Genomic DNA, 26,548 nt, shown 5'->3' with positions numbered 1-26,548 from the left:
GGGAGTGGGAGAGGGGGGGTTCCACTGGGAGAGGGGGGGTTCCACTGGGAGAGGGGGGTGGGCTCCCCCTCCTACCTGGAGGACAGACAGAGGAGGGAGAGGGGACAGAGGAGGGAGAGGGGAGTGAGGGGAGTGATGGGGAGAGAGGTAGATATGTATCAGAGGGTGAAAGATATGAGGAAGGGGAGGGCAAGAAAGGGGTTGTAAAATAGGATCTCGTTAGTAATATCATTCCGGAAATCCAGTCTGATCAAGCTCTGCCATGTCAGGTCCGTTTGACTGTGTGTGTGTGTGTGTGTGTGTGAAAGAGAGTGTGTGTGAGTGAGTGTGTGTGTGAATGCTGTGGTGCTAGCTGTGTTCCTGTGAAGGGGACTCATGGTGTGAGCTGGTGTAATTATGGTCTGTCTCTTTCACTGTCAGCAGGGCGTTCTGGTCCAGGGGAGGACAAGTATCTGCTAACACACACACACACATACACACAAACATGAACACACACACACAAACATAAACACACACACATGGACACGCATGCATGCTCATTACCAGCCACAATAACACACAAACAGACAGGTAAGTTTGCATACACACAGCCCCCCCCCCCCCACACACACACACACACACACACACACACACACAAAGCTGAGCTTTCAGATCTGTTCTGGGCCAGGGAGGAGCAGGGGTGCCAGGGAGGAGGGAGGAGCAGGGAGGAGGGGGAGAGAGAAGGAGGGGGGAGAGAGAGGGGGAGAGAGGGAGGGCAAGAGGGAGAGTGGGAGTAAGGGATGACCGGATCAAGGAGTGCAGACAGATTTGTGCTGACAAGGTTGGGTTCTGAGGGAGGGAGGTCTGACAGGGGAGCCAGTCTGTTCCTGGAGAGTGCTTGCTTCCAGAAAGGTCCATAAACACGACGCAGAGCTGGGACTGGTTTAACCCTGCCAGCTCACTCCCTCTCTCTCTCCCGCTCTCACTCCCCGTCTCTCCTTCGGTTCAAACATAATAATTCACTTAAACTCCCCCCTCGTCTCTTCTTCAAAACACACACTCATCTGTAGAGAGCTGCTGCTTCTCCTTCAGGCTGCACCTCACAGCAGGGGGGAGGGAGAGAGCAGGGGGGGAGAGAGATATACCTACATCCTCCTCCTCTACATTACCCCACCCCTCCATCTTGTTCTCCACCCTTCTCCATCCCCCCACCTTCCCCCTCCTCCATCCTCTCCCACCCCTCCTCCTTCCTTTTACCTCTCTTCCTCACTCCATCCCCTCTCCCCCCTCACCCCCCCAGACAGGCGGTGATCTCGGCCAGGCTCAGCCCTCGGTCGGTGTTGCTGTCGCAGTACTGGGAGAACTTCTTGGCACAGCGACGAGGTTTGAGGCGGCGCCGGAGGAAGAGGCGCAGGGGGCGGGCCTCGCGCGCACTCAGCAGCCCGCTGCCGTCCACGTCCAATCGGACAAAATGCCAGCGCAGAGCTCCGCCCACAGACCCGCCTGGGCCTGAGGACGGCCAATCGGCAGCTTCCTGAAGCGGGGCAGAGGAGGGGGGCATGGCAGACACGGGGGAAGAGGCGTTTGATTGGTCGGTGTCTGTTACTCTGGTGGAAAAAGGAAATTAATAACAAATAATTAAAAAACAATAACTTTTAGATCGGAGCTTTGTCTGTTTATTTTGCCAATCCTGGAAAAGGTCAAATCACAGCATCTTTGATCCATATATAATAAGAAAAACAACAGGCGGTTGTCTGGTGAGGGCTGGATGGTGTCGTCTAAGTCTGCAGTCTGTGCTGTTCTGAAACCTCCCTACCTGACAGATCTAGGAATCTAGATTCATAAGCTCTAAATCCTGGATTGGTCTCATGTCACGCAAGCAATATATTTCCATCTCAGAAAAAAAACTGCTCCCTCCCTCCTTATCAGACTTGTTGAGAGTAAAACTACATTCGGTGTCAAACATAAACAAGAATGAAGTTCATGAATAAAAGGACAAGTTATCAGATGGGAAAAGATGTTGGTTTGAGAGAAAAGTTAGATGTTTAGAAAATGAGGTTGTGTGTGAAAATTGATTTTCCATTTCTTTCATCACTTACACAGCGCTCTGGGAAAGCACCTGTCTGAGAAACTGAAAGAAAAAAAAAAAGCAATAAAGAGATAGAGATGGAGTTCCAGAGAGGGGCACGTGAAGGAAAGAGAGAAGAGGGGGATGAGGAGAATACAGAATTAAGTAAGTTATAGAGGGAGAGAGAGAGAGAGAGAGAGAGAGAGAGAGAGAGAGAGAGAGAGAGAGAGAGAGAGAGAGAGAGAGAGAGAGAGAGAGAGAGAGAGAGAGAGAGAGAGAGAATGAATCCCAGATAGGCAATGGAAAACAGAGCGAGGGTGAAGATGTGATTAGATATGAGCTGAGAGAACAGATGGAGGAGACACAGAAAGACACAGAGTGATAAAGAGAGAATATCTTATTAATGTCATTTTTATGCAGCGATGGAAGGATGTGGAGAGAAAGAGAGTATTAGATGTGGAGGGGAGCTGCAGTGGACCAAGCGAGCAGAGACACTTAAAGGGGAATTTCACTCAAAATCTACAGTTGGAAAACGTTTGACGAGAGAACAGCAAATTGCTATTCAACACAATTAACGCTCTGAATTGACCAGAAACGTGATCTGGAAACACTGACCTATCAGGACTCAATTTCCCAGCATGCTCTGCTTCCAGTTGGAGGGCTCTGATGAGGCTCTGCAGGAACTCCTTCTTACGTGCCCCAGGGCAGCCTGGGAAATGGAGTCCAGTGAGAGAGAGAGAGTTAGTGAAGGCAAAGCAGAGGTTTCCTGTAGTCCAGGAAGTAAGGTAGGCAGAACTCACCTGGGAGAGGCCTGTCAGTGTAGCTTCTCTCTGATTGGCCGGTATGGGACTCCTCTGGACTGCAGTCTGGCATACGGTTCCTGAGGAGGGACAAACTTAGTTTCCACTTTGCTTTCATGACCCAACAGAGGGGCCTGACACTGCAGCAGAGTAGGGATCTGAACCAGCAACCTTCCAGGTCCGCCTCCCTCTCCTTCAAAACAACACAGAGCCGAACAACTGCCCTGGTCCAACAGGATATGACATCAAACTGCCCTGGTCCAACAGGATATGACACCAAACTGCCCTGGTCCAACAGGATATGACATCAAACTGCCCTGGTCCAACAGGATATGATATCAAACTTCCCTGGTCCAACAGGATATTACATCAAATTGAATCAGATTTGTCACGGTGGGCTTCACAGATTAGCACCTATAACCAACCTAAACCCTCCCATGACCTTCCACAGGTCCCAGGTAGATACACCTCACCTGGTGGAGGTCCCAGGTAGCGGTCGGCCTGTATCCACCCTGACACACCAGCAGTATCCCGTGGCAACGTGGCACTGGATGGGGCTGTAGCGGCCGTCCGCACTGCATTCTGGGACAAAACGCTCCTCCTGCCAGACGAGTCGGACCTCAGAGAGGCGCGAGGCTCGCTCAAGCTCACACGACTGGGGGCTGTCTGTACACATACACAGAGAGAGAGAGAGAGAGAGAGAGAGAGAGAGAGAGAGAGAGAGAGAGAGAGAGAGAGAGAGAGAGAGAGAGAGAGAGAGAGACACACACAGGCGGATAGACACACACCCACACGCATACACACATACAGACAGGATATTTATACCCTGAGAGCAGGTAGATATTAGCAGTATAAAGATGGAGGCGTCTAAGACCTGACCTGTTGGTCGTCTCACAGAGCGGTTCCCTCGGGGGTCAGAGTTCAGCTGGATGGTCACCCAGAAGGGAGGCACGGTGATCTCTGTTCAAGAGGTCAAGGGTCGTTACCGTGGAAATGATAAATGTGGTTTATCTAACAATAACAACACTAATACATTTGATTTACACAACACCTTTCTTGCACCCAGGGATGATATGACAGAGCAATACATTTATAAAAAATCTATGAATAATAAAATGTAAATGTAAAATGCAAATGTACATACTGCATGTATAAATAAGCAGCTGATTTACATTCACAGGGTGAAATATGTAAACAGCAAGACAGAGATGGGGAACAGTGTTAGGACCAGAGCCTGATCTAACGTCATGCAGGAATGCTGTGGTAGACACCTGTGTGTATGTGTGTGTGTGTTACCTGCAGAGAGAGGTCTCCCACGGTCTAAGGTTGCCTGTGGTCCACCGCCGTCTGTACACACACACACACGCACACAGATTTAGCAGTGTATGTGTGTACTGTACTAGCAGTGTGTACTGTACTAGCAGTGTGTGGTGTGTACTGTACTAGCAGTGTGTGGTGTGTACTGTACCAGCAGTGTGTGGTGTGTACCGTACTAGCAGTGTGTACTGTACTAGCAGTGTGTACTGTACTAGAAGTGTGTGGTGTGTACTGTACTAGCAGTGTGTACAGTACTAGCAGTGTGTACTGTACTAGCAGTGTGTGGTGTGTACTGTACCAGCAGTGTGTGGTGTGTACTGTACTAGCAGTGCGTACTGTACTAGCAGTGTGTGGTGTGTACTGTACCAGCAGTGTGTGGTGTGTACCGTACTAGCAGTGTGTACTGTACTAGCAGTGTGTGGTGTGTACTGTACTAGCAGTGTGTGGTGTGTACTGTACTAGCAGTGTGTACTGTACTAGCAGTGTGTGGTGTGTACTGTACCAGCAGTGTGTGGTGTGTACTGTACTAGCAGTGTGTACTGTACTAGCAGTGTGTGGTGTGTACTGTACTAGCAGTGTGTACTGTACTAGCAGTGTGTGGTGTGTACTGTACTAGCAGTGTGAGGTGTGTACTGTACCAGCAGTGTGTGGTGTGTACTGTACTAGCAGTGTGTACTGTACTAGCAGTGTGTACTGTACCAGCAGTGTGTACTGTACTAGCAGTGTGTACTGTACTAGCAGTGTGTACTGTACTAGCAGTGTGTGGTGTGTACCGTACTAGCAGTGTGTGGTGTGTACTGTACTAGCAGTGTGTGGTGTGTACTGTACCAGCAGTGTGTACTGTACTAGCAGTGTGTACTGTACTAGCAGTGTGTGGTGTGTACTGTACTAGCAGTGTGTGGTGTGTACCGTACTAGCAGTGTGTGGTGTGTACTGTACCAGCAGTGTGTGGTGTGTACTGTACTAGCAGTGTGTACTGTACTAGCAGTGTGTGGTGTGTACCGTACTAGCAGTGTGTGGTGTGTACTGTACTAGTCTTTGTGTAAAATATATATTTTCCCACTCTGACCTCTGTGTTGGCCTGATTCCAGATCCATTTCCTGAGTCATGTCTGAGAAATGACCTGCAAAATAACGCGCACACACACACACACACACACACACAGAGTAAAGCTAAAGATGCGAGCATCAGAATCAGAATGTGGTTTATTCGCCATGTATGTTACACAAACACATATAGCTTCCAGTTGCAACAACACAGGCAGTTACAGTGTCTCAGAGGTGAGTTACAGTAGGTGTCCAGATGCTAGCTAAGGCTAAACTAATGGTAGCTGTTTGGTGGGGCCAGATAAGAGGTCGTTAGTGATGATGTCTGAACCTGTGCAGTTGGGGCTGATGTTGAGGACTGAGGTCCCACTGACTGGCTTGCCGTCCTGGGTGGAGCACCAACAGTAGCCTGTCTGGTTGTGACACTGCACCTGGGGACCGTGGGAAGGCAAAGGCATTCAAATTGAACAGTCTCAAACCTTCACATGCTACGGAACTGCATCATAGTCAAGTCTCAGTGAGGAGGGAGCTTGGAATTATAGGGTTGTATCGAAAGGTTTTGCCTAAATAGGGTTATTTAGTATCGTTGGTTGTTGGGTAATGTCGGGGTGGGGTCCAAGTGATGATAATGCTTTCTGCAACAATAACTCAAAAAATAAAAAGAGGGTTAGGGTTGGATACAAATCCTACCTGCTGGAAGCTTCCGTCTGCAGTGCATTCTGGGACAAAGATGGCCACCGTGTGTGTGTGGCGGCTGGACTCCAAGGCAAGAGAGCGAGCCAGCTGGCACCTGGAGCGGCCAGGGTCTGGAGGGGAATGAAGAGCAGCACCATGTCATGTTACCATCACCGGCCTCCTCTGGCTCCAGCAACTAGATCATCTGTATGTAACTAGATAATGGATCTGAAACTAGACTGTATGTAGCCAGAAACAGATCTGAAACTATACTCAAAATAACAAACACAAAACAACTAAACATTTGACCTGAAAACAGATTGCACATAAACAGGCAATAGACCTAAAACCAGACTTTGCATTAATCTACACAACGTATCTCAAACCAGCCTGTTTGTAACCAGGCAACAGAACTCGACCTAAACTAAACATGCGAAGCCCTCTGGGCCTCGTGTGGCATGTCAGCCGGGTGAGAGAGAGGCTCCTCGCCTGCACACTGGGCCCTGGGCACGGTGCGGAGCTGGGGGTTGATGCAGCGAGCCCTCTGGAAGGAACACAGCGACTTGTACAGGCGGCCGTTGCTGCCGCACACGGCTCGAGGGCGCCCCTGGTGGCAGTCCAGCACACAGCCCCGAGGCCACCTGTTCTCTGTGATCAGGAACGTCTGGACGAAACACAGGGAGGGGGAGGGAGGAGGAGGTGTTTGTTGGTGCTTTGGCTAGTTTTGAATGGCTGGTAGTCTGGCAGGGGAACAGCTTTCGTGTCGGGCTAGGAAAAACTAAGAGAGGGAGAAAGAGGGGGAGGGCGAGAGAGAGAGAGAGAGAGAGAGAGAGAGAGAGAGAGAGAGAGAGAGAGAGAGAGAGAGAGAGAGAGAGAGAGAGAGAGAGAGAGGGAGAGAGAGTAGGGGATCGAGATTTTTCAGCCAACCCACAGCAAAAATATTTGAGCATTTAACCCTTGTGCTGCCTTCGGGTCACATGACCCAAAGGTTCATAACGAACCATCGTTGTGTTTACCCAATTTTACCCAATACAAAAACAAATAAAAATAATTTTCTTTTAACCTTTGCAATGTGGGGGGTCTGAGACAGCCCAACGGTTAAAAGAAAATGCTTCACTTTGTTTTTGTATGCTGTAAAGTTGTCGCAATACGACGGTGGGTCACAATGACTGATGGGTCAGAATGACCCGAAGATAACACAAGGGTTAAAGAAGGAAACGAGGATTCAGTGAGCATGAGTCTGCATGTGTGCAGACTCATGCTCACTGTGTGTGTGTGTATAGAGGGTGTGTATCTTGGCCTTCACCTGCTGGTCCTGTGAGTGTGGTTCCTCTAACTGCTCTGCAAATAAACACTGCTAATTGAGGAGATGGTGCCAGACAGGGCTCTTTCCAGACTCACACTTCTCTCTCACTCCTCCCTCCATCCCCCCTCCAGCCTCTCCACACCTCTCTCTCTCTCTCTCTCTCTCTCTCTCTGCCTCAGTCTGGAGTCTGTCCTGGAGAGGAAACACAGGCTGTAAGCCCAGGTCTAAATGAGTAACACATGGCAGGTACCATATATCTCACTAAAGCTCTGTATCACACACACCGCTAAAGTAAACAGAATTCGAGCCTGACACGCTTGCACAATTTCCTCTTAATCTCTTCTACACATGCACACACACGATCACACTCACACCCGCTCACACACACACACTCAAACATACATTTACACACCCCATCACGTACACGTTTTCCCCTTGGCCCTTCCCCAACCATCCTCTGGAGGCAATCTTTAAAACCTGTCTCCCCCTCATCCCCTCTGTCTGTCTCTCTCATCTCATCCTCCACTCATCCTGTCTCTCTCATACCCTCATCCTGTCTGTCTGTCTCTCTCATCCCCCCATCCCCTCATCCTGTCTGTCTCCCTCATCCCCTCATCCTGTCTGTCTCTCTCATCCCCTCATCCTGTCTGTCTCTCTCATCCCATCATCCTGTCTGTCTCTCTCATCCCCTCATCCCCTCAGCCTGCCTGTCTCTGTCTGTCTGCCTGTCTGTGTCAGGCACCGTTTACATAACTCACATTAAGCAGAGAAGAACAGAAAAACAGCCCACTTACAGAGGAGGAAAGAACTGTCACTGCTGAAAGAGATGTCTGTGTTTGCTTGAGTGGTGGCAGGCACACGCATCAATCACCAGAACGTGTAAACACAAGCACGGGTCGCAGGTTCGAATCCAACCCCTGTACATCGCTACGGATGAAAGCGTCTGCTAAATGAATGTGTTATTATGTACAGCAGACTGGTGCAGGAACATGTGGTGGAGCAGACATGATTGATTGGGGGTAAAACTGGTAAAACTTCATAACAGAGATTGTTTCTGGAAGGGGAGGGTTATGGGCAGAGGCGTTGTTAGACATTAAACTCTACTGGGGCACAGGCCCCGTATTCATATCCCTTTTTTTTCTTTCAAGCTTGCTGCGCACAATGCACTACTAGGATATAGAAACTCCCCTTGCTTAACCCTTGTGTTATCTTCGGGTGATTCTGACCCATCAGTCATTGTGACCCACAGTCGTATTGCGTCAACTTTACCACATACAAAAACAAAGTGAAGCATTTTCTTTTAACTGTTGGACTGTCTCAGACCCCCCACATTGCAAAGGTTAAAATAAACTTGTTTTTATTTGTTTTTGTATTGGGTAAAATTGGATAAACACAACGATGGTTCATTATGAACCTTTGGGTCAAATTTTTTAGCATTCATTTGAGCGCTTCATGTAATATAGTTTTTATGTTTTAGTCAAAATAAGATGATCGGTATCATTTAGAAACTATCTTTAGTTTTGTAATGTTTTCTTAGCCTACCTCAATTCTGACTTGTGGCTATTTGGCAAGCTCAGAAGAGCGCTCTGACATGGAATTCTGCATGCATCGGTTTGTGTTTTCGGTTAAACACTTTTACAAGCGTTGATTGGGATTCTGCGTTTATTTTTTCCTGGATTATCAATCTAAATTAATGCACTGACTAATAAAGTAAATTGTTAAAACTCAAACTTTAGATTTTACTGGGGCACAGCAGATTTATACTGGGGCACGTGCCCCGGTAAAAAGGGTCTAACAACGCCCCTGGTTATGGGAAAGAGAGGAGGTGGTTTGGGTGAAAATAAAGAGGGAGAGGATAGGGGAGGGGAGGAAGGCAGAGCTGTGTGTGTGTGTGTGTGTGTGTGGTTTTTCCAGATGCAAAAGTGTAGACTATAGCGCTGTTCAGGTGCCATGTTACAAAGTCCCCAGTGTTGCCATTGGCAAAAGTGTTGGGAGCTACAGACGAGGTGTCAGTGTAGGCGACACGCTGCTAGATTGACTGATTTCATAAACGCAAATGAAAATATATACTTCTCAGGAGAGTGGCATGGGGGTGGTGATGAAATATGTTATGGCGGTGAACAACCCAAAATCCCGGGTTAGGGTTAGGTATCGGTAAGTTTTATGTAGGTACAAACCCCTTCTCGCGTCACGTCGTGTAAGGCGAGAGGGTGAATCGGTCGCTTGTGAATTCTGCTTTACCATTCATCTCCGTGTCTGAGGAGAAACGACGTGTGTGTTTGTGTGTGTGTCTGTGTGTTCTGACCGGGCATAGCCACACGAGCAAACAAACACACAGCCACAGACCACACAAACAAACACACGGCTGGGCGCTGACACGCAAAGAAGGTGCCCTGCATGAGCTGGTTTAGGTACGGCTCTCACACACTTCAACAACCTCTCTTTCACACATAGCCCTACAAGCGCACACACCTGTCAGTTTTCCCTAGCGTGTAAGAAAAAGGATTACAGGTTCAATATTTGCTCAGCGGCGGTTTATGCCCTGCGGTGCTGGCTAGTGTTGGCGTATTCCAGACGATATAGCCGTTTTTTCTCTGGGGAGTAGGCTAACCTGAACACAAGCCTAAAGCCGGTTTGTTGTTCTGATTATTCTAAAATTCGTAGTAAGGAGATTCTACTGCCCAAGTAATACAGCAAGGCCAGCCTAAACCTCAGTAGGCTATCGTCCAGGTAAAAAAGGCCAATATTTAGACCATTTCCAGAATAGCCTACATACCATGCCAATAAGTACCTACCGGAGACTTGTCGGTTTGAACAGTCTCTGAGAGGAAGAAGATGAGCAGCACGCGGCAGGTGAAGGTGAGCGTCAGCATAGTTCCCGCCGCCACCGCCCAGGCACGCGGCTCCGCTGATGAAGGCGCGCGCCCCTGTGTGTACTCCGCTGCTCCAAGGTGCGGTGGCGGTAAACTGTACCTGGAGTCCAAAGCCAGCCTTATGAAGTAAACCCGCAAACAATTTAATAAAGGCAAACTTTATAGTCTATATCCTCCTCCTTCAACGGAGCATTCTTGATGAGAAATCCGGTCTCCAGAGATAAAGTTTAACTTCCAATGTGGCGCAGCATTCACACAGCTGCCAAGCCAGATGTTAAAGTATCTAGACCGTCACATTTCCAAAATGTCAAACACTTTCTTCACTCGGTAGCATATGAGTTTGCCATATGTCTGTGTACTCGTTTGATTGCCCGCTGCACCTTTCTTGACAAAAACATACATTTCCGTCACCCCACGGCCAACGGCCAGCCCCCTTCCGTTCCGGTGTTGCCTGCGTGGTCAAAAACCCAAAGCTGCGAATAACTGGCAGTCTGGACACGGACTTCTCCAGTTCAGACTCGGGCTCTGAGCCCCACTTTACTAAACCACCAGAACTCAGAAAACGTTCATTGTAGTAACCAGCTACCTGGATGAACAAAGCACAATACGGCCCATTCATAGAACCAGCTGTGAACACTCATAAACGAAAACAGAGATGCGTCTCGTGCTTTATACCGTCTTAGGTCCCTCACCGCACGAGCAGCAGTCGGTGTACGTGGGTTTTGTATGTTCATTCGGTCTGCGGCGCTTATGTTCTGTATTGGCCAAGTTATTAAAGTTAATCTGGAAAAAGAGGGACAAGGGATCTCGAATTAAGTGGCTTGTGAAATTCTTGAAATCGACGATTAACATACGTGGACATGAACTAGCGCACTAGAATGGACTGGACTGGGTCTAGAATCTCTCAGGAGAATATGGGTTAGTTCAGAGTATTTGCATGATAGGATCATTGACCATAAATCAAGACATGCTTATTAACACAGAAACAAGCCGCACGCGCACAAATCAGACGGAGACTGAAAGTAGTATTTTATAAGGAAACTTTATGTGTGCTTGTGAAATTCACTTATCGTTCAGACAGAAGGCCGTTGTTGCAGTTTCCAGTACAGCAGGTAAGGTTTGATATTAAAGAGTACAAAAAAGAAGAAAATCACAATTCCAAAGTTCAAATTTCTTGCCAAACCCGCGCGGGGAAAAGTACAAGTCTTTTATTTTCCTTTATCCCTCAGACTCACCTCGCGCCTGCCTCCCCTCCCTCTTTACAAATATTGTAGAAATCGATTTTTCTTGCACTTAATTTAGACAATGGATGTTACATATTCATTTTTTTATTTTCAAAATCAATTCATCAGCTTAATTCCCGCCCGACCCTTAGTGAACTCTGTGATATTAGATATATAAGATTGCATAGATCGGTACAGTAATTTCTTTTTTTTTATTTAAGACATAATGGAATGTTTATTAAGACTCCCTCCAACACACAGGTTCCCCTCATTCTACTGGGATAAATGTGATGGAGTGATGAGAGGGAGAGAGAGAAGAGAGGGGGATGGAGAGAGAGAGAGAGGGACACGGCTGGAGCCACTAACAGGCACATTATAGTTTCTGTACTCCCATCGTTTCCAACATAATCAGGGAACCCTTTATAAAATAAAATAAAATAAAAAAAACGTTTCTATGGTAACGGTTCTGTCAAGGGGGCGTTTCTAGGGCCTTCGTATGACTACACTCTCTGTGACCCGACTGTGCTTTTAGAGATATTTATTAACTTTGAAAGAAAAAGTAAATATAAACTAAATTATATAAATGAAATAAGATTTGAAGAGTCAATAAGCCCTAATGCATCACAGAAGCAGAGTTGGACAGGGACATGGTTCTGTATGCGTGTCCAGGGGGCAGCTGGCCTCCACGCCCAGGGTCTAGGGTGTGTGTGTGTGTGTGTGTGTGTGTGTGTGTGTGTGTGTGTGTGTGTGTGTGTGTGTGTGTGTGTGTGTGTGTGTGGGGGGGAGGGGTGGGTGAGCCTCCATGCCCAGGGTTAACTCAACTGAACGGTTACCATCCCTACCAGCTCCCTCCGCCGTTTCAGAACCTACGAACCTATCCAACGGCACTCGGTGAAGAACCTGCTCCTGTGTGTCTCGCTATTGGCTTATGTACTTATGATGCGTGTAAAAAAAAAAAAAAAAATGCCACTCTTGTTTACTTAAATCTTTTTTTTTTTTTGTCTTTTTTTGTTCGTTTGTTTTTCTTTCAGCCCCTACGAAGCCTGCATAAGTACTGGGACTGTATTGCGTACTGGAAAAATAAGTATGTACAGCACTGACCCCCGGGGTTGCCCGCCTACCAGAGAGAAACACCCCAGGAGGAGAGGAGACGGCTGAGACGGCACACCTCCAGAGGAGACGGCACACCTCCAGAGGAGACGGCAGAGACGGCACATCTCCAGAGGAGACGGCAGAGACGGCACACCTCCAGAGGAGACGGCAGAGACGGCACACCTCCAGAGGAGACGGCAGAGACGGCACATCTCCAGAGGAGACGGCAGAGACGGCACACCTCCAGAGGAGACGGCAGAGACGGCACATCTCCAGAGGAGACGGCACACCTCCAGGTATCCAGCAGAAAAAGGGATTATGGGTAAATACGCCATTTTATCTCTCTGGTTGTTCACTCACGCTCCTCCCCCCCTTCATATATGTCTCTGGGTGTTAGTACGCAATCCTCTCCACCCCACAAAGCAAATCTACCCCCCCCCATCCCCACCCTCACCTCCAAGCAAGAGAAAATAAAATAACCAAAAACAAATAAAGTAGCATAAGAATCGTAATAGCTCGTGTCCGGCCCCTCCCCACAGGCCCAAAGGGGAAGATGACACTTGAATCTATAGCGATGCTCGCTGGATGCCCCTGTATACTCCAGGCCTGAGGCCAGGATCTGATATATAGAGCAGATAAACATTGATTGTAGTTGATCTGTTACAAAATACAATATAAAGCTGAAGAACTAACAGGCAGAAGGCCAAATCAACAGAACAACAGTTAACTCCTCGGCCGAGAGATCGTTGTGGATCGACACCTGTGTGCTTGGAGGCACAGTCAGAACCAGGAAGTGGAAGAGAAGTGGGAAGACTTAGCCACCCCCCCCCCCCCCCCAACTGGCGTCCTGCACTTAGAACAAGCCAGGTCATCCCTCTTCCTGAGTCAGAACCAATCACAGATCTAGAAACCCTCTCATCCCCCTGCTTTCTTCTTTCTTTCCTTCCTCCAACCAGAGACCTGGTCTGGCACAAGCCTCTCGTCTTCCCATCCCTGCTCTCCCCCTCTCCCCTCCCCCCTGGTATTGCTCCTGCAGGTCACTCTTCCCCCCCCTTCCCCCCTCTCTCCCCCTCTCCCTAGAGGTCACTCTCCCCGTAGAGTGCGGTGGAGAAGGACATGTAGTCGAGGGCTCCGGGCGTGGCGTCGGGGCCAGCGTAGGGTGCCATACGGGCGATGCAGTACTCCGCCTGGTCTGGAGGAAGCTCCCTCCTTAGCTCTTCAGCCGTGATGAAGTTCTGACGGGGGAGGGAGGAGGAGGGAGGGAAGATAGAAGGATTAACGTTGGCATGGTTGATAACCTGAAACGATTCATTTTTCCTCACGTTAACCAATAGAACATTTAACACTAACAATTTACTGACTTCCCTGACCACACATTTACATTTAGCAGACGCTCTTATCCAGAGCGACTTACAGTAAGTACAGGGACATTCTCCCCCCCGAGGCAAGTAGGGTGAAATGCCTTGCCCAAGGACACAACGTCATTTGGCACTGCCGGGAATCGAAGCAACAACCTTCTGATTAATAGCCCGACTCCCTAACCGCTCAGCCATCTGACCTCCACAGTCCCTCCCTCTCTTCCTCCCATGCCTCCCCTCCCACCCTCCTCACCTTGTCTCCAGCCAGGATCTTGAATGAGGCGATGACCTGGTCTGCTGTGTCCGTGTCTGTGGTCTCTCGGGACATGAAGTCGATGAAGGCCTGGAAGGTGACTGCGCCGCTGTTGTTGGGGTCCACGATCCCCATGATACGAGTGAACTCCGCGTCGCCCTGGCAACACACACGCAAGGGGTTAACCAACACACACACACACACAACAGGGACAGGGACAAGCCCTATGACATGGCTGATGATTACCAATGCTTAAGTCAGTTTGTTTCTTTTTAACAATGTAAGATTGAAGGGGTGATGGGGTCATTTTAACAGTTGGGTGGTCATAAGTGTTAACTATATTACAGTACATACAGACAGATCAGGGAGTGTGTGTGTCAGAGAGAGGGGGAGGAAGAGGAGTGTAGAAATAGAGTTTGAGGAGAGAAACAGAGAGAGGCGGGAGAGAGATAGAGATAGAGAGAGAGAGAGAGAGAGACAGAGAGAGAGAGCAGAAGCGTTGTGTACCAGGCTGTTTCCAGTGGCAATGAGTAGAGCACGGAAATCATCTGCATCCATCATCCCTGTTCTCTTCTGGAGAGAGAAGCCCACAACCCAGCCAGGGGAGGGGAGAGGAGGAGGAGAGGGGGATGAGGAGAGGGGGAGGAGGAGGAGGAGAGGGGGAGGGAGATAAATAAAAGTAGGGAAACGAAGGAGGATGAACTAGCAGGTGTAGAAAGAGGGATGGGTGCGAAAGAGAAATGCAGGGTGAACGACAGAAAGAGAGAAGGGGAAAATGTGGAATGGAAAGAAGGATGAAAAGAGAGCGAGAAAGAGAGAGAAAACAGGGGAGTCATGTGAGGGGAGAGAACGAAAAGAGAGAAAGCAAAATCAGTTAAGAGGAAACAAACAAACTGACAGAGACCGTTAGATCAGAGGCTGGGGCTGAGTAGAGGCCCCAGGTGAGGCCAGAGAAGGGGGAGACAGGGTGAGTGAGCAGAGCAGCTCGCTAGAACCAGACACCACCCCCCAGTGGTCAGGCAGAGGTACTGCAGCCCACTAGCAGCCAGTCGAAGGTGGAGGGAGCGCCCTCTAGTGTCCGTGCCGGGGAACAGCAGGTTCCTACCGTCTTGTCATTCTCCACGTCGTAGCCCAGACTGATCAGACACGCCTTGAACTCCTCCGCCATCAGGGCACCGCTGTGGTCCTGCGCTCGGCCAATCACAGACCGCGAGACCAGGCGGAAGGACCAATCACAACACAGGGATGAGGGATGGTTGCGATCATGGGACCACGGCATGCGAGAAAATGGAGAGATGGAGGGTGGAGGAGGATGGGGAACAAACAGAGATGCAGACAGACACATACACACAGATGCAGACACACACAGACGCACACACACAGATGCAGACACACACACACAGATGCAGACACACACACACAGATGCAGACAGACACACACAGATGGGATGACCGTGAGACAATGCCAACAGAACACTAATACATGAGGACAAACACACAATAAATAGACACCATGATGGAATACTTGATGTAGCAGTGTTTCCCAGTGAGAGGTGGACTGGGGAGGTGCTGGATGAGGATGCAGGGTGACAGAGGGATTGTTACACCCAAATCCTTCCCCCTGTTCTGGGTGCCCCACCCAAACAAGCCACACCACGCGTGCTCTCTGGGGGGTGTGGTCTAGAACACGCGTGCTCTCTGGGGCGTGTGGTCTAGAACACGCGTGCTCTCTGGGGCGTGTGGTCTAGAACACCCGTGCTCTCTGGGGCGTGTGGTCTAGAACACGCGTGCTCTCTGGGGCGTGTGGTCTAGAACACGCGTGCTCTCTGGGGCGTGTGGTCTAGAACACCCGTGCTCTCTGGGGCGTGTGGTCTAGAACACGCGTGCTCTCTGGGGCGTGTGGTCTAGAACACCCGTGCTCTCTGGGGCGTGTGGTCTAGAACACGCGTGCTCTCTGGGGCGTGTGGTCTAGAACACGCGTGCTCTCTGGGGCGTGTGGTCTAGAACACCCGTGCTCTCTGGGGCGTGTGGTCTAGAACACGCGTGCTCTCTGGGGCGTGTGGTCTAGAACACGCGTGAGCTGTACTCACACGCCTGCCAAACCCCTTCTCGCTCGACAGCTTCTAAACAAGACGCCAATCACGCCTCGGTTACTACGGCGATCTCGCATCATCGCCATGGGTAACAGTGACGAGCAAAAGACCACTGTGCAACTTCCTTCCTCCAAAGTCAAACGTTTTACATGAAAACCAGATGGCAAAGCTCCGGAGTCTAATGTAATAATAAAAATAATGATACCAATACTACTGCTATTACTATTATCATCAATAGCAATTTTGAAGATGCTTTTTATCCAAAGCAACATCCAGTAACAGGAGGGCTTTGAACCTGTAACTTCATTATCTGCAAATGCTCTAACCGCCAAGCTATCCCACCTCCCCCCTCTGTCTGAAGACCCAACAGGAGGGATTGGAGCCCTGACCTTGTCGAAGTGGTTGAAGGAGGCGCGGTACTCATGCAGCTGCTCCTGACTGATGCCCTTGGCGTCGCGGGTCAGGATCTGGTTCTCGATCTCGTTGATGGTGCGAGCGATGGTGGTGAGCAGCTGCTCCCAGCCCACGCGTAGGTGCTGCAGAGAGAGAGGACACGGGGACTCAAGCACTGTGACCACAGGGCATCACGCACACTGTGACCACAGGGCATCACGCACACTGTGACCACAGGGCATCACGCACACTGTGACCAGTGAGTTTTACCTCCATGGTGTAGGTGGTGTACTTGTTGTCGAAGATGAGGGCCTCCTGGATGAGCTGGTGGTCTCCCTCCAGCTGGTCGATGTTGGGCTTGTAGTCGATGATGCTCTGCTCGTACTCCCTCAGGTTGGTCAGCTGGTCCTCCAGAGTCCCGTTCATCTCGATGGATATCCTGCCGATCTCCTGCACACACACACACACACACATTATATTCCATACTAGTATAGAACCCTGTTAGTGTTTGAAGAGCAACCTGATGTCACAGCCAATCAGAAGGATAGCTCTCCCAGTTAAAAGGAGCCTGTTAACTTCTACCATTAACATCAACCAGTAGTAATGGTTCCTATAGTGACAGTATTTTGTTTAACGACAGTCTCAGAAGGTTCAGCGTGAATGTCCTCAGGTGAGCCAGGTGTCTCCAGCTCCTGAGGGGGGACAGGTGTGGCTGTGTCCTGAGGGGGGGACAGGTGTGGCTGTGTCCTGAGGGGGGGACAGGTGTGGCTGTGTCCTGAGGGGGGACAGGTGTGGCTGTGTCCGGAGGGGGGGACAGGTGTGGCTGTGTCCTGAGGGGGGGACAGGTGTGGCTGTGTCCTGAGGGGGGGACAGGTGTGGCTGTGTCCTGAGGGGGGGACAGGTGTGGCTGTGTCCTGAGGGGGGACAGGTGTGGCTGTGTCCGGAGGGGGGGACAGGTGTGGCTGTGTCCTGAGGGGGGACAGGTGTGGCTGTGTCCTGAGGGGGGGACAGGTGTGGCTGTGTCCTGAGGGGGGGACAGGTGTGGCTGTGTCCTGAGGGGGGGACAGGTGTGGCTGTGTCCTGAGGGGGGGACAGGTGTGGCTGTGTCCTGAGGGGGGACAGGTGTGGCTGTGTCCGGAGGGGGGGACAGGTGTGGCTGTGTCCTGAGGGGGGACAGGTGTGGCTGTGTCCTGAGGGGGGGACAGGTGTGGCTGTGTCCTGAGGGGGGGACAGGTGTGGCTGTGTCCGTACCTCCATCTTGACCTGGATCCAGGGCCCCACCACGTTGGCCTGGCCGGCGAACTTGCGTCTCAGGTGGTCGTTGGACTGCTGCTTGGAGAGTTCCTCCTGCAGAGCGGCGTCACGCTGGGGTACCAGCTGCTGCACCTGCACACACACACACACACACACACACACACACACACACACACACACACACCACCAGGGGGCGTAGTCAGCACACCATGACCACACACACACACTTCACATACCCACCCTCACTCTCACACACACACACACACAGACACACACACATACCCACTCCCACTCTCACAGACTCTCTCTCTCCCTCCCTCTCTCTCTCAGTGTTGTACCTTGTCCCACTTGTTGTCGATGCTCTGGGGGGTAACGGTGGTGTAGGGGTTGTTTCCAGCCAGCTTGATGCCGTTGTACTCGGCTATCTTCTGCACCTCCGCCTGGATGGCCTGGATGGCCTCGCGCTCCTTATTAGCATCAGGCAGGGTGGACTTGAACTGCTCATGAGCTGTGATCAGACCCTGTGGAGGGGAGGAGAGGAGAGAGATCATGGTCAAATAAGAACCTAACCATTCTGAGGCGGGCTGTCGTATTTCTTCATGATGCGTTTCCTGTGGTGGTGATGCATTTCCTCCCACCTGGATCTCCTCGATGTTGTGGACGATGAACATGTCCTGCAGGTCCTCCATGGCCCCCTCCATCCAGTTGTTGAAGGGCGCCGCCCTCTTGGCGTATTCCAGGTACAGCTCATCTATAGACTCCAGCTGCTTCTCTGTCCTCTACAGGGGGGGAGGAGAGGGGGAGGAGGAGGAGGAGAGGGGGAGGAGGAGAGGAGGTTAAGGGACATGTACTGTCTAACTAGACCAGGACTCCACTACACAACCATCTCTGTTGCTGGGACAGAGCCAGCCAGCAGGGGGCGCCACAGGCCTGGGGAACAGAGAGATGATAGGTGGAGGGGGGGGTCATGTGAGGGTCGTACCTCTAGGGACTCCCTGCGACTCTGGGTGAGAGACCCCAGGGCGTCCCACTGCTCACAGATGTTCTGACAGCGAGCGTTGACACTGGGGGAGTCATAGTAGTCCAGCTCACTGAAACACACACACACACACACACACGATTAATATACTGCCTATATGCCTAAACTCTTGATCTTAGTTTTAGTCTGTTCTATACTAAACTCCTCCTCCCCTCCCCTCCATACTTCAGTTCCTGGGCGATGGCAGCGATCTGCTCCACGCGGTCCTGGTGGGCCGCCAAGTCGCTCTCGAACGCCTCGTGTTTCCGTAGCAACGCCTTCACCTCGGACAGCGAGGCGGTCTCGTAGTCCTTCTGGGTCAGCATGGCTTCCTTACCTGGGGGGTCAGAGAGCGTGTGTGAGCGTGCGTGTGTGAGGGAGAGAGGTGACGTGTGAGAAGGAGAAAGTCTGCAAGTGTGTGTGTGTGTGTGTGTATATATATGAGTGTGTGTGTGTGTGTGTATATATATGAGTGTGTGTGTGTGTATATATATGAGTGTGTGTGTGTGTATATATATGAGTGTGTGTGTGTGTGTGTATATATATATGAGTGTGTGTGTGTGTGTATATATATGAGTGTGTGTGTGTGTGTATATATATGAGTGTGTGTGTGTATATATATATGAGTGTGTGTGTGTGTGTGTGTATATATATGAGTGTGTGTGTGTGTGTGTATATATATGAGTGTGTGTGTGTGTGTATATATATATGAGTGTGTGTGTGTGTGTGTGTATATATATGAGTGTGTGTGTGTGTGTATATATATGAGTGTGTGTGTGTGTGTGTGTATATATATGAGTGTGTGTGTGTGTGTGTATATATATGAGTGTGTGTGTGTATATATATATATGAGTGTGTGTGTGTGTATATATATGAGTGTGTGTGTGTGTGTATATATGAGTGTGTGTGTGTGTGTGTATATATATGAGTGTGTGTGTGTGTGTGTGTGTGTGTGTGTATATGAGTGTGTGTGTGTGTGTGTTGGTACCGTCCGTCCAGGCCTCATGGATGGTTGCCTTCTGTCTGAACTTCTCAGCCAGGTGGTCCAGCCTCTCCAGACGCCTGATCTCGTTCAGGAGCCACTCCTCATAGCCCTTCTCCGCCCCCTCCAGGGTGTGCCACGAGCCGTTGATGTCCTGCACACACACACACAGTCAGCCTCAGGGTGTCACTCAACCTCTGTGTGTGTGTGTGTGTGTATACGTGTGTGTGTGTGTGTACACGTGTGTGTCTTGCACTCACAGACACCATGCGTCCCTCGGAGGGCATGAAGGCGGGCCTGTTGCTCAGCCTCAGCTTGGTCTGCAGGGTGTTGAAGTTGATCTCCAGCTGGCACTTCTCCTGAACCTTGGGGGGCTTGTGCACGCGGCGGTAGTCTCTGAAGTCCTCCAGCTTCTGCTGCATCTCAGCCATGGTCTTCTCTGGGACGCGGTTCTCCAGCCAGGGGATAGTACGACGTATCCACTCCAGGAGCTAGAGGAGATAATGAGAGGAGGAGGAGATAATGAGAGGAGGATGAGATAATGAGAGGAGGAGACAGAGATAATGAGAGGAGGAGACAGAGATAATGAGAGGAGGAGACAGAGATAATGAGAGGAGGAGGAGACAGAGATAATGAGAGGAGACAGAGATAATGAGAGGAGGAGGAAGAGACAGAGATAATGAGAGGAGGAGACAGAGATAATGAGAGGAGGAGACAGAGATAATGAGAGGAGGAGGAGACAGAGATAATGAGAGGAGACAGAGATAATGAGAGGAGGAGGAAGAGACAGAGATAATGAGAGGAGGAGACAGATAATGAGAGGAGGAGGAGGAGGAGACAGAGATAATGAGAGGAGGAGGAGGAGACAGAGATAATGAGAGGAGGAGACCGAGATAATGAGAGGAGGAGGAGACAGATATAATGAGAGGAGGAGGAGACAGAGATAATTAGGAGGAGGAGGAGACAGAGATAATGAGGAGGAGGAGACAGAGATAATGAGGAGGAGGAGACAGAGATAATGAGGAGGAGGAGACAGAGATAATGAGGAGGAGGAGACAGAGATAATGAGGAGGAGGAGACAGAGATAATGAGGAGGAGACAGAGATAATGAGAGGAGGAGGAGGAGGAGACCGAGATAATGAGAGGAGGAGGAGACCGAGATAATGAGAGGAGGAGGAGGAGATAATGAGAGGAGGAGGAGGAGGAAGAGATAATGAGAGGAGGAGGAGACAGAGATAATGAGAAGAGGAGGAGACAGATGAGAGGAGGAGGAGGCAGAGATGAGAGGAGGGAGAGTTTGGGGGTGAGGATGGAGAGTGTGAGAGGAGGGGAAAGAGAGGAGAGGGTGAGAGGAGAGAAGTTGAGAGGAGGAAGGAGGAGAGGAAGGTAGAGGAAGAGGAGGACAGTTGGAGAAAAGTAACAGGTTGTTGTCAGGAAACAGGAAGTACATACTGACAGGAAGATGAGTCAGGAAACAGGAAGTTAAGGACCAGATATTAAACTGTTACTTACATCACTGGCCAGCTTTTCATAGTCCTCCATCAAGTGTTCATTCTCCTGGTTGACAGCCAGCACCTTGCAGATACGATTGGCTGCCGTCTCGGCCTATCACAGATCAGAGTGGTCAGTACTGCACACTGGTTGTTGAGGTCAGTTAGCCCATCCACTCCCAGCTGATTGGACGAGTGAGTGAGTGAGTTGTCACAATGCAGTCAAACCTTAAACTCTTTTAGTAACAAATCTGAAAATCCATAATACCAAACTCAAAGTGTCACACAGATGCTACATTTGGCATCGCTGCCGTCTTCTAAAGTTAAGACCAGCGCCACAAACTGGGTGAACACACAAACACCACACACTAGCAGTGACAACACGCCAAGGTATATACAATTATAAAAATAAGGAAAAACTGTGCACAAGCTCACACAAAATGGAAATATAAACATAAAAATGATATATATCAAATCTTATGCCACATGCTAGGGCTGTCGATGGTTAGTCTAGCAGTGTGTGTGTGTTTCAGGTTCACTGTGTGTGTGTGTGTGTGTGTGTGTGTGTGTGTGTGTGTGTGTGAGTGTGTGTGAGTGTGGTAAAGCTACATGCTTCCTCTATGAAACACAGGAGCAGTCAGTTACTGTTGAGCCCCTCTGCTGTCCTCAGCTGTCGTCTGTAACTACCGTGTCTCTGGAACAGAGACAACCTGCTCACAACCAGCACCAACAGACATGAACACAGGAGAGCTAGTCCTACCATGATCACATGAACACACAGGAGAACTAGTCCTACCATGATCACATGAACACACAGGAGAACTAGTCCTACCATGAACACACAGGAGAACTAGTCCTACCATGATCACATGAACACACATGAGAACTAGTCCTACCATGATCACATGAACACACATGAGAACTAGTCCTACCATGATCACATGAACACACAGGAGAACTAGTCCTACCATGAACACACAGGAGAACTAGTCCTACCATGATCACATGAACACACATGAGAACTAGTCCTACCATGAACACATGAACACACAGGAGAGCTAGTCCTACCATGAACACATGAACACACAGGAGAACTAGTCCTACCATGATCACATGAACACACATGAGAACTAGTCCTACCATGATCACATGAACACACAGGAGAGCTAGTCCTACCATGAACACATGAACACACAGGAGAACTAGTCCTACCATGATCACATGAACACACATGAGAACTAGTCCTACCATGATCACATGAACACACAGGAGAACTAGTCCTACCATGATCACATGAACACACAGGGGAGCTAGTCCTACCATGATCACATGAACACACAGGAGAGCTAGTCCTACCATGAACACACAGGAGAACTAGTCCTACCATGAACACAATACTGAACACATATAAGAATAAAACAGTATATAGACATCTGTAAAGGTCTAACATGACAGTATCTATGCTAATGGTGTTAAACAGATAAAGAGGGGTTTGACCAGACATCACCAGTGTTTCCCACTACAGCCAGGGTAAAAGACATTCATCATATTTTTCCATTTCATGTGTTTAAACGGTTCTGTTGTGGGAAGCAGTGCTGATGCCCACCAGGAGGGGGCAGTGTAGAGACAGAGACAGGAACAGGAAGTCAGTGTTGCTAGGGGTGGTGTGCTACAGCATCAGCACCTCTGTGACATCACTCTGCGTACGAACACTCTGAAACTGGAGTATCCTCTTGTGTACTAAGGGGGGTTCTGTGTACCAACATCTGGTTCTGTGTACTAAGGCTGGATCTATGTACTAAGCTCAAGTCTTTTATTGTCAGATGTACAGACCAACACAGGGTCAGACTGGGAACTGAAATTCTTAGAACAAGACAACTAGTTCTGTGTACTAAGATCTAGTTTTGTGTACTAAGATCTGGTTCTGTGTACTAACGCTGGTTCTATGTACTAAGGCTTAGCCTGGCGCTACTGTAAATGTATAAACACTTGTAGATATTCTCTGTAGGACTGTTAGACTCGTATCTAGACTAGGCTTCTCTGTGGGCTAGTGAGTCTAACAGCGTGTGGCAGGTAGGAGTATGGGGACACAGAGCGGGCCCCTGCTGTGAGAGCTGCTAAACAACACACCCTCCAGCCAGGAGAGGCAGCCGACCAGCCTGAGAGACCTGTGATGTCACAGGGGGCATAGGGTGCCATGGAGAAAAGGAGGCGTGTGATTGGCCGGTGAGCGCTCACCTTCTGGGCGCCGGAGAAGGCGTGATAGAAGCAGGAGACATAGGTCATGATGGCCTTCTCATCTGGCCTCAATGTGCCCACGATGTCTAGACCCACCACAGCAGGAGAGAGAGGAGAGGAGGGGGGAGAGGAGAGGAGGGGGGAGAGAGAGAGAGGGGGGGGGAGAGGAGAGAGAGGGGGGAGAGAGAGAGAAGCGGTGAAGCCAAGCGACCCTTAGCAGTGTCTCCTCCCCACAGCTGGGGAGTGTGTGAGAGGAAGGCTGGTTGGGAGGGAAGGAGGGGGGGGTATGGAATCCATGACGACGAGCCCCCTCCCGCTTCGATGGAGGTCTGTTCCCCAGGGACCCCAGCGATGTGAGGGTTGGGACACACCGCCACACACACGCACACACACACACACTCTTGGTTTTGTTGATATGTGTTTGGGAATACCATCCAGCTGGTATAAGCGGTAAGAGACTCGAGTCCTGATCTAGCCTGAGAACTAGTTATTGTGCTCACGCACGGACACACCTCTCCTGAGACTGAGACTATGCTCACCAACAACTCCTTAATGAATATGAAAATAATTACAACAGCTGCTTGGAAAAACAAAGCGTGTCAGCAGGTTTCCTGACTGGAGCGCCCCGGGGGGGGGAGGGTCTAGACCCACACAGATCCTACTACAGGGTCAGGTCTAGACCCTAACAGTCCTACCCTACTACAGGGTCAGGTCTAGACCCTAACAGTCCTACCCTACTACAGGGTCAGGTCTAGACCCTAACAGTCCTACTCTACTACAGGGTCAGGTCTAGACCCTAACAGTCCTACTCTACTACAGGGTCAGGTCTAGACCCTAACAGTCCTACTCTACTACAGGGTCAGGTCTAGACCCTAACAGTCCTACCCTACTACAGGGTCAGGTCTAGACCCTAACAGTCCTACTCTACTACAGGGTCAGGTCTAGACCCTAACAGTCCTACTCTACTACAGGGTCAGGTCTAGACCCTAACAGTCCTACCCTACTACAGGGTCAGGTCTAGACCCTAACAGTCCTACCCTACTACAGGGTCAGGTCTAGACCCTAACAGTCCTACCCTACTACAGGGTCAGGTCTAGACCCTAACAGTCCTACCCTACTACAGGGTCAGGTCTAGACCCTAACAGTCCTACCCTACTACAGGGTCAGGTCTAGACCCTAACAGTCCTACTCTACTACAGGGTCAGGTCTAGACCCTAACAGTCCTACTCTACTACAGGGTCAGGTCTAGACCCTAACAGTCCTACTCTACTACAGGGTCAGGTCTAGACCCTAACAGTCCTACCCTACTACAGGGTCAGGTCTAGACCCTAACAGTCCTACTCTACTACAGGGTCAGGTCTAGACCCTAACAGTCCTACTCTACTACAGGGTCAGGTCTAGACCCTAACAGTCCTACCCTACTACAGGGTCAGGTCTAGACCCTAACAGTCCTACCCTACTACAGGGTCAGGTCTAGACCCTAACAGTCCTACCCTACTACAGGGTCAGGTCTAGACCCTAACAGTCCTACCCTACTACAGGGTCAGGTCTAGACCCTAACAGTCCTACCCTACTACAGGGTCAGGTCTAGACCCTAACAGTCCTACCCTACTACAGGGTCAGGTCTAGACCCTAACAGTCCTACTCTACTACAGGGTCAGGTCTAGACCCTAACAGTCCTACCCTACTACAGGGTCAGGTCTAGACCCTAACAGTCCTACTCTACTACAGGGTCAGGTCTAGACCCTAACAGTCCTACTCTACTACAGGGTCAGGTCTAGACCCTAACAGTCCTACTCTACTACAGGGTCAGGTCTAGACCCTAACAGTCCTACTCTACTACAGGGTCAGGTCTAGACCCTAACAGTCCTACCCTACTACAGGGTCAGGTCTAGACCCTAACAGTCCTACCCTACTACAGGGTCAGGTCTAGACCCTAACAGTCCTACTCTACTACAGGGTCAGGTCTAGACCCTAACAGTCCTACTCTACTACAGGGTCAGGTCTAGACCCTAACAGTCCTACTCTACTACAGGGTCAAGTCTAGACCCTAACAGTCCTACCCTACTACAGGGTCAGGTCTAGACCCTAACAGTCCTACCCTACTACATGGTCAGGTCTAGACCCACACAGATCCTACTACAGGGTCAGGTCTAGACCCTAACAGTCCTACCCTACTACAGGGTCAGGTCTAGACCCTAACAGTCCTACCCTACTACAGGGTCAGGTCTAGACCCTAACAGTCCTACCCTACTACAGGGTCAGGTCTAGACCCTAACAGTCCTACTCTACTACAGGGTCAGGTCTAGACCCTAACAGTCCTACCCTACTACAGGGTCAGGTCTAGACCCTAACAGTCCTACTCTACTACAGGGTCAGGTCTAGACCCTAACAGTCCTACTCTACTACAGGGTCAGGTCTAGACCCTAACAGTCCTACTCTACTACAGGGTCAGGTCTAGACCCTAACAGTCCTACACACATGCCAATAACAGGAACAGCCTGTACCAGCATTAGAAGCTTCTGGAAATGCAGGTGTGCGTGTGAGGGAGGGAGCAGGTGTGTGTGTGTGTGTGTGTGTGTGTGTGAGCAGGTGTGTCCCAGCACCACCAGTTTCCGATAGCGCCCAACCCTGCAGGGGGAGAAAGCCATGCTGGAAGGAGGACCAGGAGAGGGGGGCAGTGGAGGGCGGCTGCCCAGGAGAGGGGGTTAGTATCTGGGCAGGGCTTGGCAGGGTGGGGGGCCGGGTACCTTCTGGGCCCCAGAGAAGGCATGGTAGAAACTGGACACATAGGTCATGATGGCTTTCTCATCCGGACGAGCTGTGTTCACAATGTCTGCAGGGAAACCACAGTTACACACGGACTGGGAGGACGCAGACACACACACACACACACGGGACAGTTATACAAATAGGGGAAACACACACACCTGAGATGCACTATACATTTACATGCAAGACACACACACACTCACACTGTGACAGAGATGGGGGGGATAGAGAACACAATGGTATCAGGGAAAGGTGGGAGGGAGGGATGGCGAGGAGTGGGGAGGGAGGGATGGGGTTCGGGGGTTGAGAGGTCAGGAT

At 50.2% G+C, this 26,548-nt stretch overlaps 2 protein-coding genes across 2 annotated transcripts; both read right to left on the bottom strand.

The window, feature by feature from the left end:
- Positions 1 to 1,267: 1,267 nt before the first annotated feature.
- On the bottom strand, positions 1,268 to 12,014 carry LOC134029269 (SPARC-related modular calcium-binding protein 1-like). Its single transcript, XM_062473338.1, has 11 exons — positions 9,987 to 12,014; positions 6,375 to 6,549; positions 5,901 to 6,016; positions 5,542 to 5,641; positions 5,234 to 5,287; positions 4,144 to 4,194; positions 3,727 to 3,807; positions 3,321 to 3,513; positions 2,848 to 2,927; positions 2,663 to 2,756; positions 1,268 to 1,586 (listed from the first exon to the last, which is right to left on the bottom strand). Exons 1-11 carry the CDS (start codon positions 10,062 to 10,064, stop codon positions 1,268 to 1,270), a joined length of 1,341 nt encoding a protein of 446 aa, XP_062329322.1. The 5' UTR covers positions 10,065 to 12,014.
- Positions 12,015 to 12,075: 61 nt separating this feature from the next.
- Positions 12,076 to 26,357, bottom strand: LOC134029268 (alpha-actinin-4). The gene is made up of 14 exons (XM_062473337.1): positions 26,209 to 26,357; positions 21,243 to 21,335; positions 19,991 to 20,221; positions 19,737 to 19,884; positions 18,935 to 19,085; positions 18,713 to 18,821; positions 18,369 to 18,509; positions 18,069 to 18,251; positions 17,728 to 17,862; positions 16,747 to 16,926; positions 16,473 to 16,619; positions 15,096 to 15,176; positions 13,991 to 14,149; positions 12,076 to 13,614 (listed from the first exon to the last, which is right to left on the bottom strand). The coding sequence occupies exons 1-14, from the start codon at positions 26,254 to 26,256 to the stop codon at positions 13,456 to 13,458; spliced, it is 1,965 nt and encodes a 654-aa protein (XP_062329321.1). The 5' UTR covers positions 26,257 to 26,357; the 3' UTR covers positions 12,076 to 13,455.
- Between the last annotated feature and the right edge of the window lie 191 nt (positions 26,358 to 26,548).

Source organism: Osmerus eperlanus, chromosome 11 (genome assembly GCF_963692335.1).
Source record: "Osmerus eperlanus chromosome 11, fOsmEpe2.1, whole genome shotgun sequence".
In the NCBI taxonomy this organism is placed as follows: domain Eukaryota; kingdom Metazoa; phylum Chordata; class Actinopteri; order Osmeriformes; family Osmeridae; genus Osmerus; species Osmerus eperlanus.
This window is presented reverse-complemented; position numbering and strand designations above follow the sequence as displayed.

Coding starts and splice junctions, on each gene's coding strand:
- LOC134029269 (XM_062473338.1), bottom strand. CDS start 10,064: ATGCTGACGCTCACCTTCACCTGCCGCGTGCTGCTCATCTTCTTCCTC. Junction 3,514..3,726: donor CTCTGTGAGACGACCAACAG/GTCAGGTCTTAG, acceptor GTATGTGTACAG/ACAGCCCCCAGTCGTGTGAG. Junction 2,757..2,847: donor CACTGACAGGCCTCTCCCAG/GTGAGTTCTGCC, acceptor TCCATTTCCCAG/GCTGCCCTGGGGCACGTAAG.
- LOC134029268 (XM_062473337.1), bottom strand. CDS start 26,256: ATGACCTATGTGTCCAGTTTCTACCATGCCTTCTCTGGGGCCCAGAAG. Junction 19,086..19,736: donor CCATGAGGCCTGGACGGACG/GTACCAACACAC, acceptor CTGACCCCCCAG/GTAAGGAAGCCATGCTGACC. Junction 16,927..17,727: donor GGATCCAGGTCAAGATGGAG/GTACGGACACAG, acceptor GTGTGTGTGCAG/GAGATCGGCAGGATATCCAT.